Below are 14470 nucleotides of genomic sequence, written 5' to 3'. Positions count from 1 at the left end.
TATTCACAAACCAAAAACGACTCTATTATTTGGTGAACTTGAAACATTGTTTAGTATCGTACACACTAAATTATTCAATTTTATAAAATCATCAATAGATTATTAAATTAAACAACCGAAATTAAATTTTAGTTAAGATGTTGTCGGAAATTAAATAGTGAAAAAATGATACTTATGATAAATTTGGAGAGTGTTAAAATTCACAGATTTCAATAATAATTTTATTGATAATAATGAAATAATCCATCAAATCTTAAATTAATACATTACATATTTACATTAATAGGTTGAGTGGGTTTGAAATTGAAATATAAAAATATTTGGTAACACGAGATATTTCAAATTTAGAGATCTCATTTTAATTTTGAGTCAAATAATATAATTTATTTGAGGCAGAGATTTGACATGGAAACTATATATACATCGAGCTATTGACTATATATAACCAACAGGGGGAAAACAACAAATAACTAAAATAAAATATATTGCCAATTACACTGTTTAATTATATCCTAAGATCATGCCCAATGATCCCACATTTTGCTGATTTCTTCAATTATTATTAGAACGAAGTGTCTCAGAAAATTTCAGTCATTTCTGCACTCAATATCTTCATAATCCACGAATCACATCAAGTGAATTCGAGGGTGTTTCAACCAATAAGCTCTTCTCTTTCCTTGCCTGTGTGTTTTTGTAAGCTTTGTCCAGCTCTTCACAAACCAAATCAATTGTTGGACGACCTGTGCTTGAATTCGCCACACACAGCACTGCTATCTGCAGTATGGACTCAAAGTCCATTGTGATCACATCTCCTTTCATCCTTTGATCCTGGAAATCAGTTATAGGCCGTTTCATCATGTTCACATCCTTTGCCTGCAAAGATTTTCAAGAATCAGTGTCTGCCACAAGGGCAACAATCGATGGCTCGGCCGGAAACTCGATCTTGAAAGAGTGTGTGAACCGATGAGCAAGGAGGCGTATTTTGGTGTAACAAATTAAAGCTACCTTTCGCGTGAGTTGGTCTCTTGCATCCAAGTCTAGCGCAATCACTCTTTGACCGGACAAAAGTTGGAGAATGACAATTCCAAAGCTGTATATATCACTAGCACTAGTCAACTTGGCATTGCTCATGTACTCTGGATCCATATAACCTATCGTCCCCCGAACATCTGTATACACTTTGCTCTCTTCCATTCCTAGCATCTTTGCCAGTCCAAAATCTGATAGCTTAGGATCCATATTATGAGTTAGCAGGATATTTGTAAGCTACAAAGGCAACATTGTCACTAATCAGATCCAAACGAGCCCAAATGAGTTTTTACTGAACCTTCAGAAACAACAAGATGTACCTTTATATCTCTATGGACAATGCAGCCATCTGCGTGAGTATGAAGGTATTTGAGAGCGAATGCACAATCCCTCAAGATTTTGACTCTTAATTCCCATGTTAGGACCGTGTCTTTCCCTGAAAGTTCATCAACAACTTAGCGCTTTTATATTTCTTCGCACAAGATTAAATATCATATGAAATGTGAATAAATGTACATACTCAGGAGTCGCTGAGCTAGATTTCCATTAGAACAATATTCATACACCAAATAATGTTCCCCATCTTCAACGCAGTAACCAAATAAGCACACAAGATTTGAATGCCTCACTCTTGAAAGACCTTCGATTTCTCTGGTGAAGGAATCTGAGGTGTTACTCTTGTATATCTGCTTGATTGCCACTATTTGTCCACTGGGTAGCATACCTTTATACACCCTCCCGGCACTGCCTCTTCCCAGACACTTCTTCTCGGGGCTATAATTCATCGCGCTCTCAATCTCAGCTTTAGAGAAACGGTACAAGCCGGAACATGAGGTCGAAATATCTTTGATCTTGAGAGGTTGTTTCTCTTTTTTTGGGTTCTTTATCACATATTTTATCAGGGTGATGACCGCGGTTAGCCCAATTATCGCTAGAACTATGGCTAAGAAGGCTTTCGCAAGACTATCTGAATCAAATAGCAAGTTTCGGGTCAGATTTGCTGTTCCATTGGTTAGAACTTTCTGATTACAAGTATAAGCTCTCGTGAAATGAAATGAATTCTTCACTTACTTTTGATCTTGATATAGTCCTCTTTTTCTGCTCACAAGCAAACAAATATGTCAGATCAGCAATTAATATAGAAACCTATAGATGAACACATTCGTGTTCTTGGGTACGGATCGAATAATTCGGGAGAAGGGAGAGAGATGTTAAGGGAAAGAAAGGATATTGAGTAGCGAATCTTGCAGTTTCAGAAAAATCATATACAAAATTTGGAAGAAAAGAAAAGAAAATTATATCGTCACCCAATTCCACTCGCTGGATCCTCGCAACATGGGAAAGGAGAATTCACCTGGTAAGGCCAACGCAGGCAGGCATCTACTGAAATCATCAATCTCAGAGGAACCATCCAATTTCTCAGCTATTACTGACACAATAAGAGCAACGAGACAGGTAGCTCTCTCTGTATTATCACTTCCGTCGGCCTTCAAATCACCTAATAACGAATTCGTAGCATTTGATAACGCAGACGTACAGCTTTCACAGGCATGATCAAATGATAATGAACTGAAAAGGGAACATTGATCTCTAATATATTTGTCGAAAATCCGCAGCTGAAGCGTGGTGCACAGAGCACTTCCATAGTAGAAACCATCAAAACCACAGTTATCCGCCGACACGTTTGGCTGCTGCCTAAAGGGTCCGGAACAGTCATTCCAGAGAACTTCGTCGACGAAAATGGCTCGCGATGGATTTTCAAGTGCTTGATGGGCTAAGCCAAAGGAGAGAACGATGAGAGCATTTTGACAGCACGTTGATACAGGGAAGCCATTCCAATCATCGAGATTTTCTTGAACTTGAGAGCATCCTCCGACAGGTCGATAGGGATATGAAGAGAAATCAAGGCTACAACCTGTACTATTGATCTGGAACGAAGGGAACGAAGAAGATTGAACATACAAGAGAGTTGTGAACAAGATATTAAGAAGCCTGAATTTCAAACAACTTTCTTGCATTTTTTTCAAAAAATAAAAAAGAAGAAGACGTAATTGATGACTGTGACACGGAATTTCAAGAAATGCTGTAACAATTATGGCAAACCATTTCCTTTTTTAAACAAAGAGCAATGGATACACATTTTTTTTTATAGGAAATGTGTTCCTCGTAGAAATCGAGGATGGAATTTGGATATTCTTAATTGATTATTATATAATTTGCTTAGTGTTGTACACCTGATTTGGTTGGCATATGCAATTTATGATCGATTCAGATTTCAGCGTCGATATGTAATCGTAATTGTAAATGTAATATTTTAAATTATAGAAAATAGAAAAAAAAATTAAGAAAATGATGAGTCCTAAGCTTTTCTTTTGGAATGACTAATGTGTGATACATAGACACGCATGTAAAATGATATACTCTCCTGTATAATTGAAGACCAGGCTTGCTTGAAATCGAGAGGGTACACGATCTTTTCGAGCTAGCTCGATTAATATTTGGTTTGCTTTCCTCCAAAACTCCCATATTTCATTTGGATTTGGATGGAATTAATTTATTAGAAGATATTAAATTTAAGAAACAATTTGAAAAATAAATTTCAAATGATATGTATATTCGATGTACATGAAATCCACCGTAATTAATATTAAAATATATTATCTTTGTGGGGGCCGTGCTCCTGATTAGCGTTTAATGACCAAACAAATAGGATTTATTAACGTAAACAGCGAAAGCGATTAAAAATTTTTCTTTTTGGCCAATAGAAATTTCAACATGACCACCTCATAAATAGGACATCCCAAAAATTTCCAAACAACACAAACAACATTTATATACTCGAAATAAAATCATAACATCAATTCACAACCTACAGCCGCACCGGCCAGGACTAACACATGCAGAGGCGACAATGCTCGATCACACGACTATCAATCCAAAACATCGTAAAAATAACAGTGCAGCTACACAGGACATTTCCTGGCAAAAGTATGACTCAGTGACATAATACACACACACACACACACACACATATATATATATATCTGGGAACTCTCAATCGACAACCCAACTACTGGGCACCACTACTTGACGCTTCACCAGACGCGTCAAAGCCTCCTGGATAACCTGCTATGACATCAAAAAAACCACAGCATAAAAAAAAAAATAAGGGTCAGGTCCCAGTACGACGAATCAGTAAAATTATGACAAATATAACTGACACGAAATAAAATCAAGTAAAATGTAATGAAATGCAATACAATGTTTGTCGGTAACAACGAAATAACGGATACCAAAACGGAGTCCAAATGAAACGCATCAGCAATAGGAACAGTGGCCACCCGTTCCATGAATGCAGCAACGAAACATCAAGCCGTCGTTCATCCATGCATGTAGCATCGAGAGTCCGGTGCGACCCGGTCAGTCCTTGTGCAGTCATCAGGAGTGTGATAATCATATCACTCGCTCCATCGATGAGATGTCATGAGTGATTTAATCCTATCACTCGCTCCATAGATGATTCAACGGCTCAACATATCAATAATGATAGCAATCAACGGAGTCAAGGCTCGAAATGCTATGCACTGATAGCATCAACTCAAATAAATGCGTGAATGCAATAACGTCATTTACAGAAGCACATAAGGCACGTCACGATTCCCAACCAAAATGCTTAATTTCATTCCACATCATTATAGATGTCATAATGAAACAGTTCATCCGTACATCAACTGAATACCTAATTTACCATTGAAATATCTTAAGGATTTCTCGAAGAATCCGATCATGTGGCAAATAATGCATTTCATATCAAGTTCCATTTATTTTTTCAATATTTGAAAATTTAGTCTAAGATTCTAAAAATCCTTAATTTAGGCTTTAATATTTCTAAAATTAATATACGACAATTCTATAGCATCTAAATATCTAATTATTGAATACTAAAATTCGAAAACTCATTTATAAAATTCTGAATTTTCGAAATTATGCCTAATTAAATTCTCAAATTAGCTCCAACATAGCACCTACAATCAACAATATAACATATATTAATTGTTGGAACTGAAATGAATTAAAATACCCAAACTTCGAAACCTTATAATATGAATTATACCTTTGAAAGTTTTGAATCTTGTTCTAAGCTTCGAATTCAAGCTTTAAACTATCTAAATCAAGGTTTTTTCCTATTTTCCGACAAAATAGGCAGCGGTCTTCGACGAGTTTATGGGAGTCGCGAGTTTTCCTAGCAAAAAATATATCACTCGATAGCCCTTGTCAAGATGTTTTCGAACTATGATTACTTTCGAAAAATGATCACCGACCGAGAAAGATACAGCCAATCAAAGTTGCAAGAATTGTATGGAATGTTTGAGATGGAATTACATAAAGATGCGAAAGGAAAGAGCCAATACATTCATTATTATTATGATTAGTATTTATTTTATTTAACTTAATTACTAAATGGGCTGGGCTTGGGGTATAAATTGGGCTGGTCTCTCACAATCTTGATATAGAATAAACATTAAATTTAGCTTCCTTTTTAATAATGTCGGTCTTCTGGTTTGAAAATTTAGTCGTTTTCCTGTATAAATGCTTGCATGACACTAAACACACAAACGATGTTTTACAATCGCAATAACAATTCATATCTTCCAATATCAAACACACAACAAATTTTTAACCAGTTTTCTGCTAGAAAATACAAATTAATATCACAAACTAAATTATTCAAACTCACATTATCAATCTTGACAGGTTTCATTCTCCGCTGCATACAAATTGTATCAAATGAATACAAAACATAACAATTTCTCAACCGAAGTAGCAGATGAATGATGCACTGCCAATTGGAATGTAAATTAATCTGGTAACCAAAAGTCCAAAATATGCACAAAGACGAGACTGTGAATATTTTGGGGGGCAATAAATTTTTTTAGTCCGTTAACTTTTCATATTTTGGATTTTAATCCACTAAAGTTTCAAATATTTGTTTTGGCACTCTAATATATGATTTTTTTATTTTTATTTTTTGCGTTGATCCTAGTTCGTTATAGTGTTGATTTAACGCTGGAAAATGCTAACGTGACATCGAAAATTGGAACTTGTCCGATGTCACGCTAGCAATCTATTTATATATAAATATATCACTTTCAATTGTGAATTTCTTTATATATCTTTCTTTATCTAGCTTAACAAGTTGTATTCTTATATGGGTTAATTTATAATTTCTTTGCTTATCTTAAATAACTATAACTAATTATTACTTATTATTAATAATGAGCATTAATATTCATTGAAAATATTGAATTCATTCTTATTTTTTCCGCCTTGTCGGTTCTACATGGCTTTTTTTTCTTCTTCTAGAGTTTGGTTAATTCTTGTCACTTTTCACAAAATTTGAAGATTATATCTTGGTCTCTAAGGATTTATTTTGATGGTTATTTTGAGCTCCCCTATCCAAAATATATAGTCTGTATTTATTTTACTTTTATTATATTAATTTGTTTAATGTATTGGACCTTTTAGTGTTTCATTTTATTTTATTTTAGTGATCATCTGTCTTCCTCCCTCCATGAGTTTTTTAACTTAATTATTTAATGTTACGTTAGTTTCTTTAATTTAATTAGTTTAATTTATCGATGGTTCATGTTTTGTTTTCATTTCTTTTCCTTCATCTTTTTTACCGTTCGGTTAACCTATAATATATTTATCATCTTTCACAAAATTATGAAATTATATTAGTTTCTAAGGATTTATTTTGATAGTCATTTTAAGTTCTCCTCTTACAAATTATATATTAGTCTATATTTATTTTAGTTTTATTGCATTAAGAACTTTTGACCTCATTTTTAAATTACAAAATTGATAGTATATTAATTAGCTTTCGGATGAGATCATTTGATTTGTGATCGGGTATAACTCTTTTAATATTATGTTAATTTAACTAAATTAATAACGTGTTGTAAATTTTTGAGAAAAATATATTTAAGGATCGAGATTGAAAATGATAATAACCTTATTTCATTATTTGGTTGAATTAACGACAGATATTACAAAATACATTAATATGATACTTTATTTTATTTTTAATTTCTTAAACTATGATATTTAATTAATCTCTCAATATATATATCAAGCTTATACTTTTCTACAAGTTTCATTAAAATCATGTCAGTAAGTGTCATTTTTTTATGATACTTTTCCAGCAAAAATGAACATTGAGTGCATGTAGATTCTATATATATTTTTGCAATTGATTAGTTTGATTTATTTCAACTTTATTCATATAAAGAAAAAGTAATGATAAATCAAAAATTACTTTCTACTTTTGAACTAAATTTATTATATAATCTTTATAATTTTTTTAATCAATATAATCCTTATAATAAATATGAATTATGTTGATATTTTATTATCATTTGTTATATATTACAATTTTAAGATATGATATTTTTTAACTGAGTAGTACATATTATTATTATTATTATTATTATTATATATATATATATATATATATATATATTATTACACATATTTATTTGAGTGATATTATGTTAACATTTTATTTCACTGAAATTATTAATCATCAATATTAATTTATAAATGATTGATTCTGATATAAAATTAATTATTTATAATATGTATTCTAAAAAAATATAGAAAGTTAAATAAAATCTGCAAGAGGTTAAAAATTAGCAAAATCACAAATGATATTTAATTTAATAACAAGTTTAATAGTTTTATTTTAACATTATTATGATAATTTAGTAAATTTAGAGAGTTTTATTTGACGTTTGTCTATGTACTCTATTTAAGTATATTGTGTTTTTTATTTTGGTAAAATTCACTATTCTATTAATTTTATTTTTATTATTTTTCATTTTGAATGATATTTGGATGAAAAATATTTTTGCTAATTTATGAAATTTGTCATTATGTTATAATCACGCGGATTGAAAAATTTCATATAAATAAGTGAATATATATTATTTATCGTCATGATGTATTTTTATGTATTGTGTTTTGATATATTTAGATGATAAATACTCATAAACAATATGCTATTCAAACGATTTTAAACATTATCTAATTCTCGTGATTATACTTTTCATACATTTATAGTTAGAAAAAAATAGCCGAAACTAAAATTTAGTGTATCAAAATCCAACTTTGAAAACATACAGTGGACCAAAACCCGAAATTAAACAAGTTATTGGACTAAAAGAGACTATTTTTCCAACTTTTTATGTAATTGATAATGCATGAAAAATAAAGTTGGAGCTAGTATCCATGACCTGGAAGGGGTAAAACAACAAATATCTGAAATAAAATATACAGCTAATTACACTAGCTTACCCTAAAATCATGTTTACGATCGAGTGGTTTCTGCACTCAATATCCCCCATCATGCAATCAGTATCTTCATCATCCATGAATAACATCAAGTGATTTCGGCGGTGTTTCAGTAGAGACTAAGCTAGATTTCCATTAGAACAATATTCATACACCAAATACAGTTCCCCATCTTCGATGCAGTAACCGATTAAGCACACAAGACTTGAATGTCTCACACTCTTTAAATACCTTCGATTTCTCTGGTGAAAGAATCTCAGGTATTACTCTTGCATATCTGCTTGATTGCCATTATTTGTCCACTGGGTAGTTTGCCTTTATAGACCCTCCGGCCTCTTCCTAGGCACTTCTTTTCGGGCCGTAGTTTATGGCTCTCTCAATCTCAGCTTTAGCGAAACGGTACAAGCCAGAACACGAGGTCACTATATCTTTGATTTTGAGAAGTTGTTTCTCTTTTCTTAGGTTCTTTACCACGCATTTTTTCAGCCTAATGACCGCCGTTATCCAACCATTGCTAGAATTATTACTAAGAAGGCTTTGCCGGACTATCTGCATTAAATGGAGATTTTTGGGTAAGATTTGGTGTTCCATTAATTTGCACTTTATGACAAGTGTAAGCTCCCGTGGAATGGAAAAAACTTCACTTGCTGTTGATTTTGATATAGTCCTTCTCACAAGCAAACAAAGACTTACGGCTATGACATTCCACTGTGCCATTCTAGTTCGAATAACGAGATTATTGAATAATTAGTAAATGAGTATTAAAAAAACAACAGATAAAAGAAATATAATATATGATTATAAAATAATTTCATGTTTCATGGCTTGATATTGCGGATGAATAAGATATATTAAGAATTATTTCATATTATGACTAAAATACTTTGGAATAGCCTACAATTACAATGGATTGTTAGTATTATGTGGGTTAATTTCCCACTTCTAACAACACATAATCATGTATATGATTGATACAATGGATTTCATATTAAAAAAAAAAAACAAATTAAACGAAGGTTTAACTTCAAATATAAAACCATCCCATAGTCCCATGTTTGGTTTAAATAAAGGCAAAAACTTGTGTGAAACGGTCTCACGGGTCGTATTTTGTGAGATAGATCTCTTATTTAGGTCATCCATGAAAAAATATTATTTTTTATGCTAATAGTATTACTTTTTATTGTGAATATCGGTAAGGTTGACATGTCTCACAAATAAAGATTCGTGAGATCGTCTCACAAGATACTTACTCTTAAATAAAAGCATTGCATCCAAATCCAAAAAAAAACAGCATTTCTAATTAGCAACCTCTATCTTGTAACTAGGCATTCTAAAATAGTTAGTTCAAAAAGAATAAATTTATATATATATATATATATATATAAAAGTAGCATTAGAAGACTAATATACTAAGAAAAAGAGAAGGAAATAATGCAGAAGAGAAAAATATATAAAACATATTTTTATAGGAAATGTGTTCCTCGTAGAAATCGAGGATGGAATTTGGATATTCTTAATTAATTAGCATGACACTGCTTAGTGAGCCACTCTTTTAGCAGCCCATCAACCCCACAAACACCTAAAACAAAATAAAGTTAGAGATAATCACACTACTACTCGGATATATACAGTTGCTTGATTCTTGAGTCTACTAACTTATGGTTGCTAGAATTCAGTAAGTTCTACTGCATGTAGTTGTGTAGTAGTCGAGTGAAGTGAAACTCTATCTGCAGCCGTTGATGGAGAGGCGTTGATTTCATCAAACCTTTCTTGATATCAGCTTCAAGTTCTCTAATTGGAATAGCAGCCAAGAAACTTTTTATGTACTCTTTGCAGGCCTCTTTACCTCGACAAACAACCTCGTTTTTTTGTTCGTTCGTCATTTGTTCCTCGGATTCAATCGAAGATTTCCCTTCTTCCAAAGCTTCGGTGGAGTTCATAGGTTTATCTTCTGGTGATTGACCAGCACTCGGCTGTTTATAGATGGTTGTGTTCTTGTCAAATTTCAATATATAAGCCTGGTTGCATCCCTCATACAGTCGCTCCCCTAACGTGTCGATAATGTAGTAAGCATCTGTTTCAACCTTAAGAACGAAAAAATGATCGTTCCAACTAACTATGAAAACTCTAGCCTCGGCATCACTAGAGGAATGGTTAATCTCATCCCATATACTTTCAAACGACATTGCACCGTGCAGAAAATCGAAGTTTCCTCCCTCCACCCCATCAGGAAGGAAAAACCCGATAAATGATTTCGCAGGAACTACACAAAGATCGCGGACTTTGGCTTCGATGACAGTATCCAGGTCAAAATGCTTATCAGGGAACCGTTCCATGTATGAAACATTGACACAAAGATTTCTCCATTCCAAGGAACCGTCTCTGATCAAAGTATCAAACTGTGATTTAATGGGCATGAGATTATGGTTGTTCTGTAGCCAATCGGCAATAACAGCAACAAGAGCTGTACATGCACTTTCTCCAGCAGCTCTTCCGCTTCTCTGATCGATGGAGGCAAAAAAGACTTGTGTTTGAATCTTCATATGCCCATCCCTGCTTGTTATTTCTTTCTGCTCCCATGTGCCAATGGTAAAGCTATCGTCACCAAACTCAGATACCGATGATCGATTTGCGTTGGAGTCTTCGTCAGTTTTGTGCCACTGCAAAGAAAGTGCATAGCTATTATTTGCCTTGACAATAGCAAAAAACATTTAAATGTCAGATAAAACCATAAATTTCACATTTGTGCCTAGAAACGTACTTATGAAGCAAAAAATAACATAAATATCTGTCCCTAACACAACATTTCTTACCCCAAAAGAAAGAGATTCATCCGAGCTGAGCTGCCGACGGTCATAGTCTATATCATCTCCACCATCTTCTCCATAAGCCTTTTTAAGTAATGGCTCCCCTTTTGTCTTAGGAGACCTAAAGCTCAGCTTCCTCTTCCTCCAAGGCAAAATGCTACGTTTGGGGTTCTCTATCGATAATTTCTCATGTATGGAAAAACTCGAATCCTCTATGCGAGAGCAGCCGACATCTGACCTACGTCTGTTGCTGTAGTAAATCCAATCCTCAGCTTCATTACTGATTCTAGAACTGGAATAATATGATACACCAGCGTAATTAGCATGTGCCAATGTCCCATAGCTAAATGACTTTCGAACCATGGATTCTTCCTTATTTTCGTCAGTTTCCCCGTCCTCAAAATCTTCAAGAGAATCGAAGTCAAAAGGGTAGGCATATTCACCCTCACTCTTGACTGAGCACTGACCGTCACTACCCTCCTCATGACATGCCTTTTTAGCTTTACGAGTAGAAACATACTCGGTAAATAATTTTACCTTCCTAAAACCAGCTTTTAATGCAGAAACCTCATCTTTCTCGACAGAAGAAGTTTCCGCAGATGCTGCAGGAGATGGAACAGGTATTATTGGACTTTGCAACAGTTCTGTCGGTTCATGTGTGACTCTAAGTTCCAATAAGCCAAGAGATATCTGAAATATAATTGAAGATTAGTTACTTACATGGGCAAATTTCAGATCATGATTTAGTTTAAAAAATCAGTTACTTACATAGAGGAAGGGACAATGCTCGACCTCGCCACCAGATAATGTCAAGGGAATTTTGATGTCAATGGCTTGCTCAGTAGTCCCAGACAGACAATCAGCAAGATTAAGGACTGCTGATCCAACAACAGATTTTCTGTTCTTCACCCTTTGATACATCCCCTGATAAAAATCCAAAGAGGTTTAGTTCTCATATCCCCAAAATTTAATTTTTTAAGTTGGCTATCATTCACTCGGTAGCCCTATGCTGACAAGTGCACGTAAAGAGAGAGAACGAAACAATCTGTAGGTTCCATAACCATTGGCATCTCAGGCCATTTGATCACGCTTTAACCAAACGACCAACTAAATTAAATGGCAAAAAAATGATAAAAGACAAAAAGCACAATGCACAAGATTTTAGCATCAGAGATGAGGATCAATGAAAAGCATTATCCAATTGCAGAATCTACTATCTCGAGATAGATAGATAGAGAGACAGACAGATAGATAGACTGAGAGACAGACAGAGAGATAGATAGATAGATAACCACCATTTTAATGATCATCGTCATAATTCATCTTTCGAATAAGAAATTTATGTGACAAACAATACAACAAATTTGACATAACATGATCCATAAAGAATCAGAGTCACAAGAATAAGAGCATGAAAGAGATATACAAGTAGAATAGCAATTGAAAATATTAAAGAATTAAATACAACCAGAAAAGATCATGGACCCTAATTATATATATCCTCCTATGATAAATGGAGAGAAATAACGAATAACCAAAACCAGAGTCACGAGAATGAGAGCACATGGAAAATATACATTGCAGCAGTACTACACGCAAAACCAGTCAAAACAAGAATAAAAATTTATCGATATATCTTAAACCAATTAATTAACCCCATAGCAAGTTACTTTTTTTTTCTCACGTCTGAGCGTTTCCAAGAAGACAGCAATTTCTCAAATCAAAGCATCAAATGCAGATGCAGAGGCAAAAAGATCAAAACCCCCAACTGAAGTTGAGGGATTACACAATTAAAATTACAGAAACTAAGTAATCACACAAAAAAACGATAATAATAAAAAATAAATAAAATCCATGAAAATACACTGAAAGGCAAGAGAAACTAGCCTACATGCAAAACAGTGAAGTTGATCTCCCAAGGATGAAAAGCATTGTCCTTGTAACCAGAAAGGGTGCAAATGGTCTGAAACTCCTCTCCCCACTCCACCAACACGGCACCGTTTAGCTCATCAACCCTCTTCACATTCTCCTCGCGAGTACAGTTCCTTTTCACACTTCTCCTGAACGAGCCCAGAGAAAACTTCGGACCCTTCCATCTGATCTCCACTGCGAGACTACCATTCTCCTTCTCTGGACTCTCCTGCACCCAATCGCCACCCTCAAACCTCAGCACCGCAAGCTTCACCTCATATTTTCTTGAAATCAGCGGCGGCCAAGGCCTCCACCGCATCATCTTCACCACCATATTGGTCAAATTTCAAGAAACAGAAAAGGAATCAAGAAAGACCGAAACTTTGGAACCAAGATTCCTCTCTCTATGTGGATTTGAAAAAAAAAATCCTTTAGAAATTCCAGTTCAGGTAAAAACAAAGGATGGTCTGCGAATAGCGATGGATTTTCTTTCCCAAGCAGAATGCTGGTGGGAAAGAATGGTTTTTTTTAGGACTCCACAATAAATTATTTGGAGGATTTCTCTCCGGAAATAACGAAAAGATGGAGAAGAATATGCCGTTATTAGCCTGGCTTTTCAAGGTATAATAATCGCAGCGTGCCTATACATCCATGGAGATATATATAGAGAGAGATAGACATAGTGGAAATGCGGGGAAGCAGCTAAGTTGACTTGGTTACCGAGTTTTTGGATCATTGAAGATCGCATTCAAGATTCGGATTCGTTACGGGCTTTGGCTAATCTTCCCATTTTAGGAAAACGATAATGATAATGATAATGATAATGATAATGATAATGATAATGATATACAAATAAATAAAAATGAATATATCGTCAGAACTTCAAACACAAGATAAAGAAAAAATAATTAAATTTACGATCTAATGAGTATTTTCCTATTTTATTTTAGTAAAATGATAATTAATTATTAAGGATGGGCCAAAAAAATTAGGACATATATTGTAGTTTTCTTCGTCGTTTAAGCAATCCATTTTACAGAATTCTTAAAATTATTGAAAATATTTTAATCTATATTTGAATTTTTAAATAATTTAATACAATTATCTAGATTTTATAGTGTGCAAAAAGACAATATTTTTTAAATTGATGTGCTCAATTTTTTATATTTCAATTTACTCAATAGGCTCGATGATAGATTATTCAAATATAATTGATATACTGACTACTTATTATAAAAATATAAAAAATAATTAAATAATAATCCCCTTTTTTATCAAATCCAGATTCAATTAATTTATGTATTTTACGATATTATGAGCATTATAATTACAGGATCACCGAGCCATTTATGATTTATTATGAAAAATAT

The 14470-nt window shown here is 33.5% G+C and overlaps 2 protein-coding genes across 2 annotated transcripts; both read right to left on the bottom strand.

Annotated features, from left to right (window-relative positions):
- Positions 1-445: 445 nt before the first annotated feature.
- On the bottom strand, positions 446-3207 carry LOC142537332 (calcium/calmodulin-regulated receptor-like kinase 2). Its single transcript, XM_075642869.1, has 6 exons — positions 2384-3207; positions 2101-2127; positions 1550-1996; positions 1350-1465; positions 1006-1266; positions 446-873 (listed from the first exon to the last, which is right to left on the bottom strand). Exons 1-6 carry the CDS (start codon positions 3045-3047, stop codon positions 613-615), a joined length of 1776 nt encoding a protein of 591 aa, XP_075498984.1. The 5' UTR covers positions 3048-3207; the 3' UTR covers positions 446-612.
- A 6615-nt stretch (positions 3208-9822) lies between these two features.
- LOC142527539 (uncharacterized) lies at positions 9823-13763 on the bottom strand. The gene is made up of 4 exons (XM_075632378.1): positions 13081-13763; positions 11958-12113; positions 11196-11879; positions 9823-11042 (listed from the first exon to the last, which is right to left on the bottom strand). Exons 1-4 carry the CDS (start codon positions 13432-13434, stop codon positions 10065-10067), a joined length of 2172 nt encoding a protein of 723 aa, XP_075488493.1. The 5' UTR covers positions 13435-13763; the 3' UTR covers positions 9823-10064.
- Between the last annotated feature and the right edge of the window lie 707 nt (positions 13764-14470).

This window comes from Primulina tabacum, chromosome 2 (assembly GCF_025594145.1).
Source record: "Primulina tabacum isolate GXHZ01 chromosome 2, ASM2559414v2, whole genome shotgun sequence".
NCBI classification, from domain to species: domain Eukaryota; kingdom Viridiplantae; phylum Streptophyta; class Magnoliopsida; order Lamiales; family Gesneriaceae; genus Primulina; species Primulina tabacum.
This window is presented reverse-complemented; position numbering and strand designations above follow the sequence as displayed.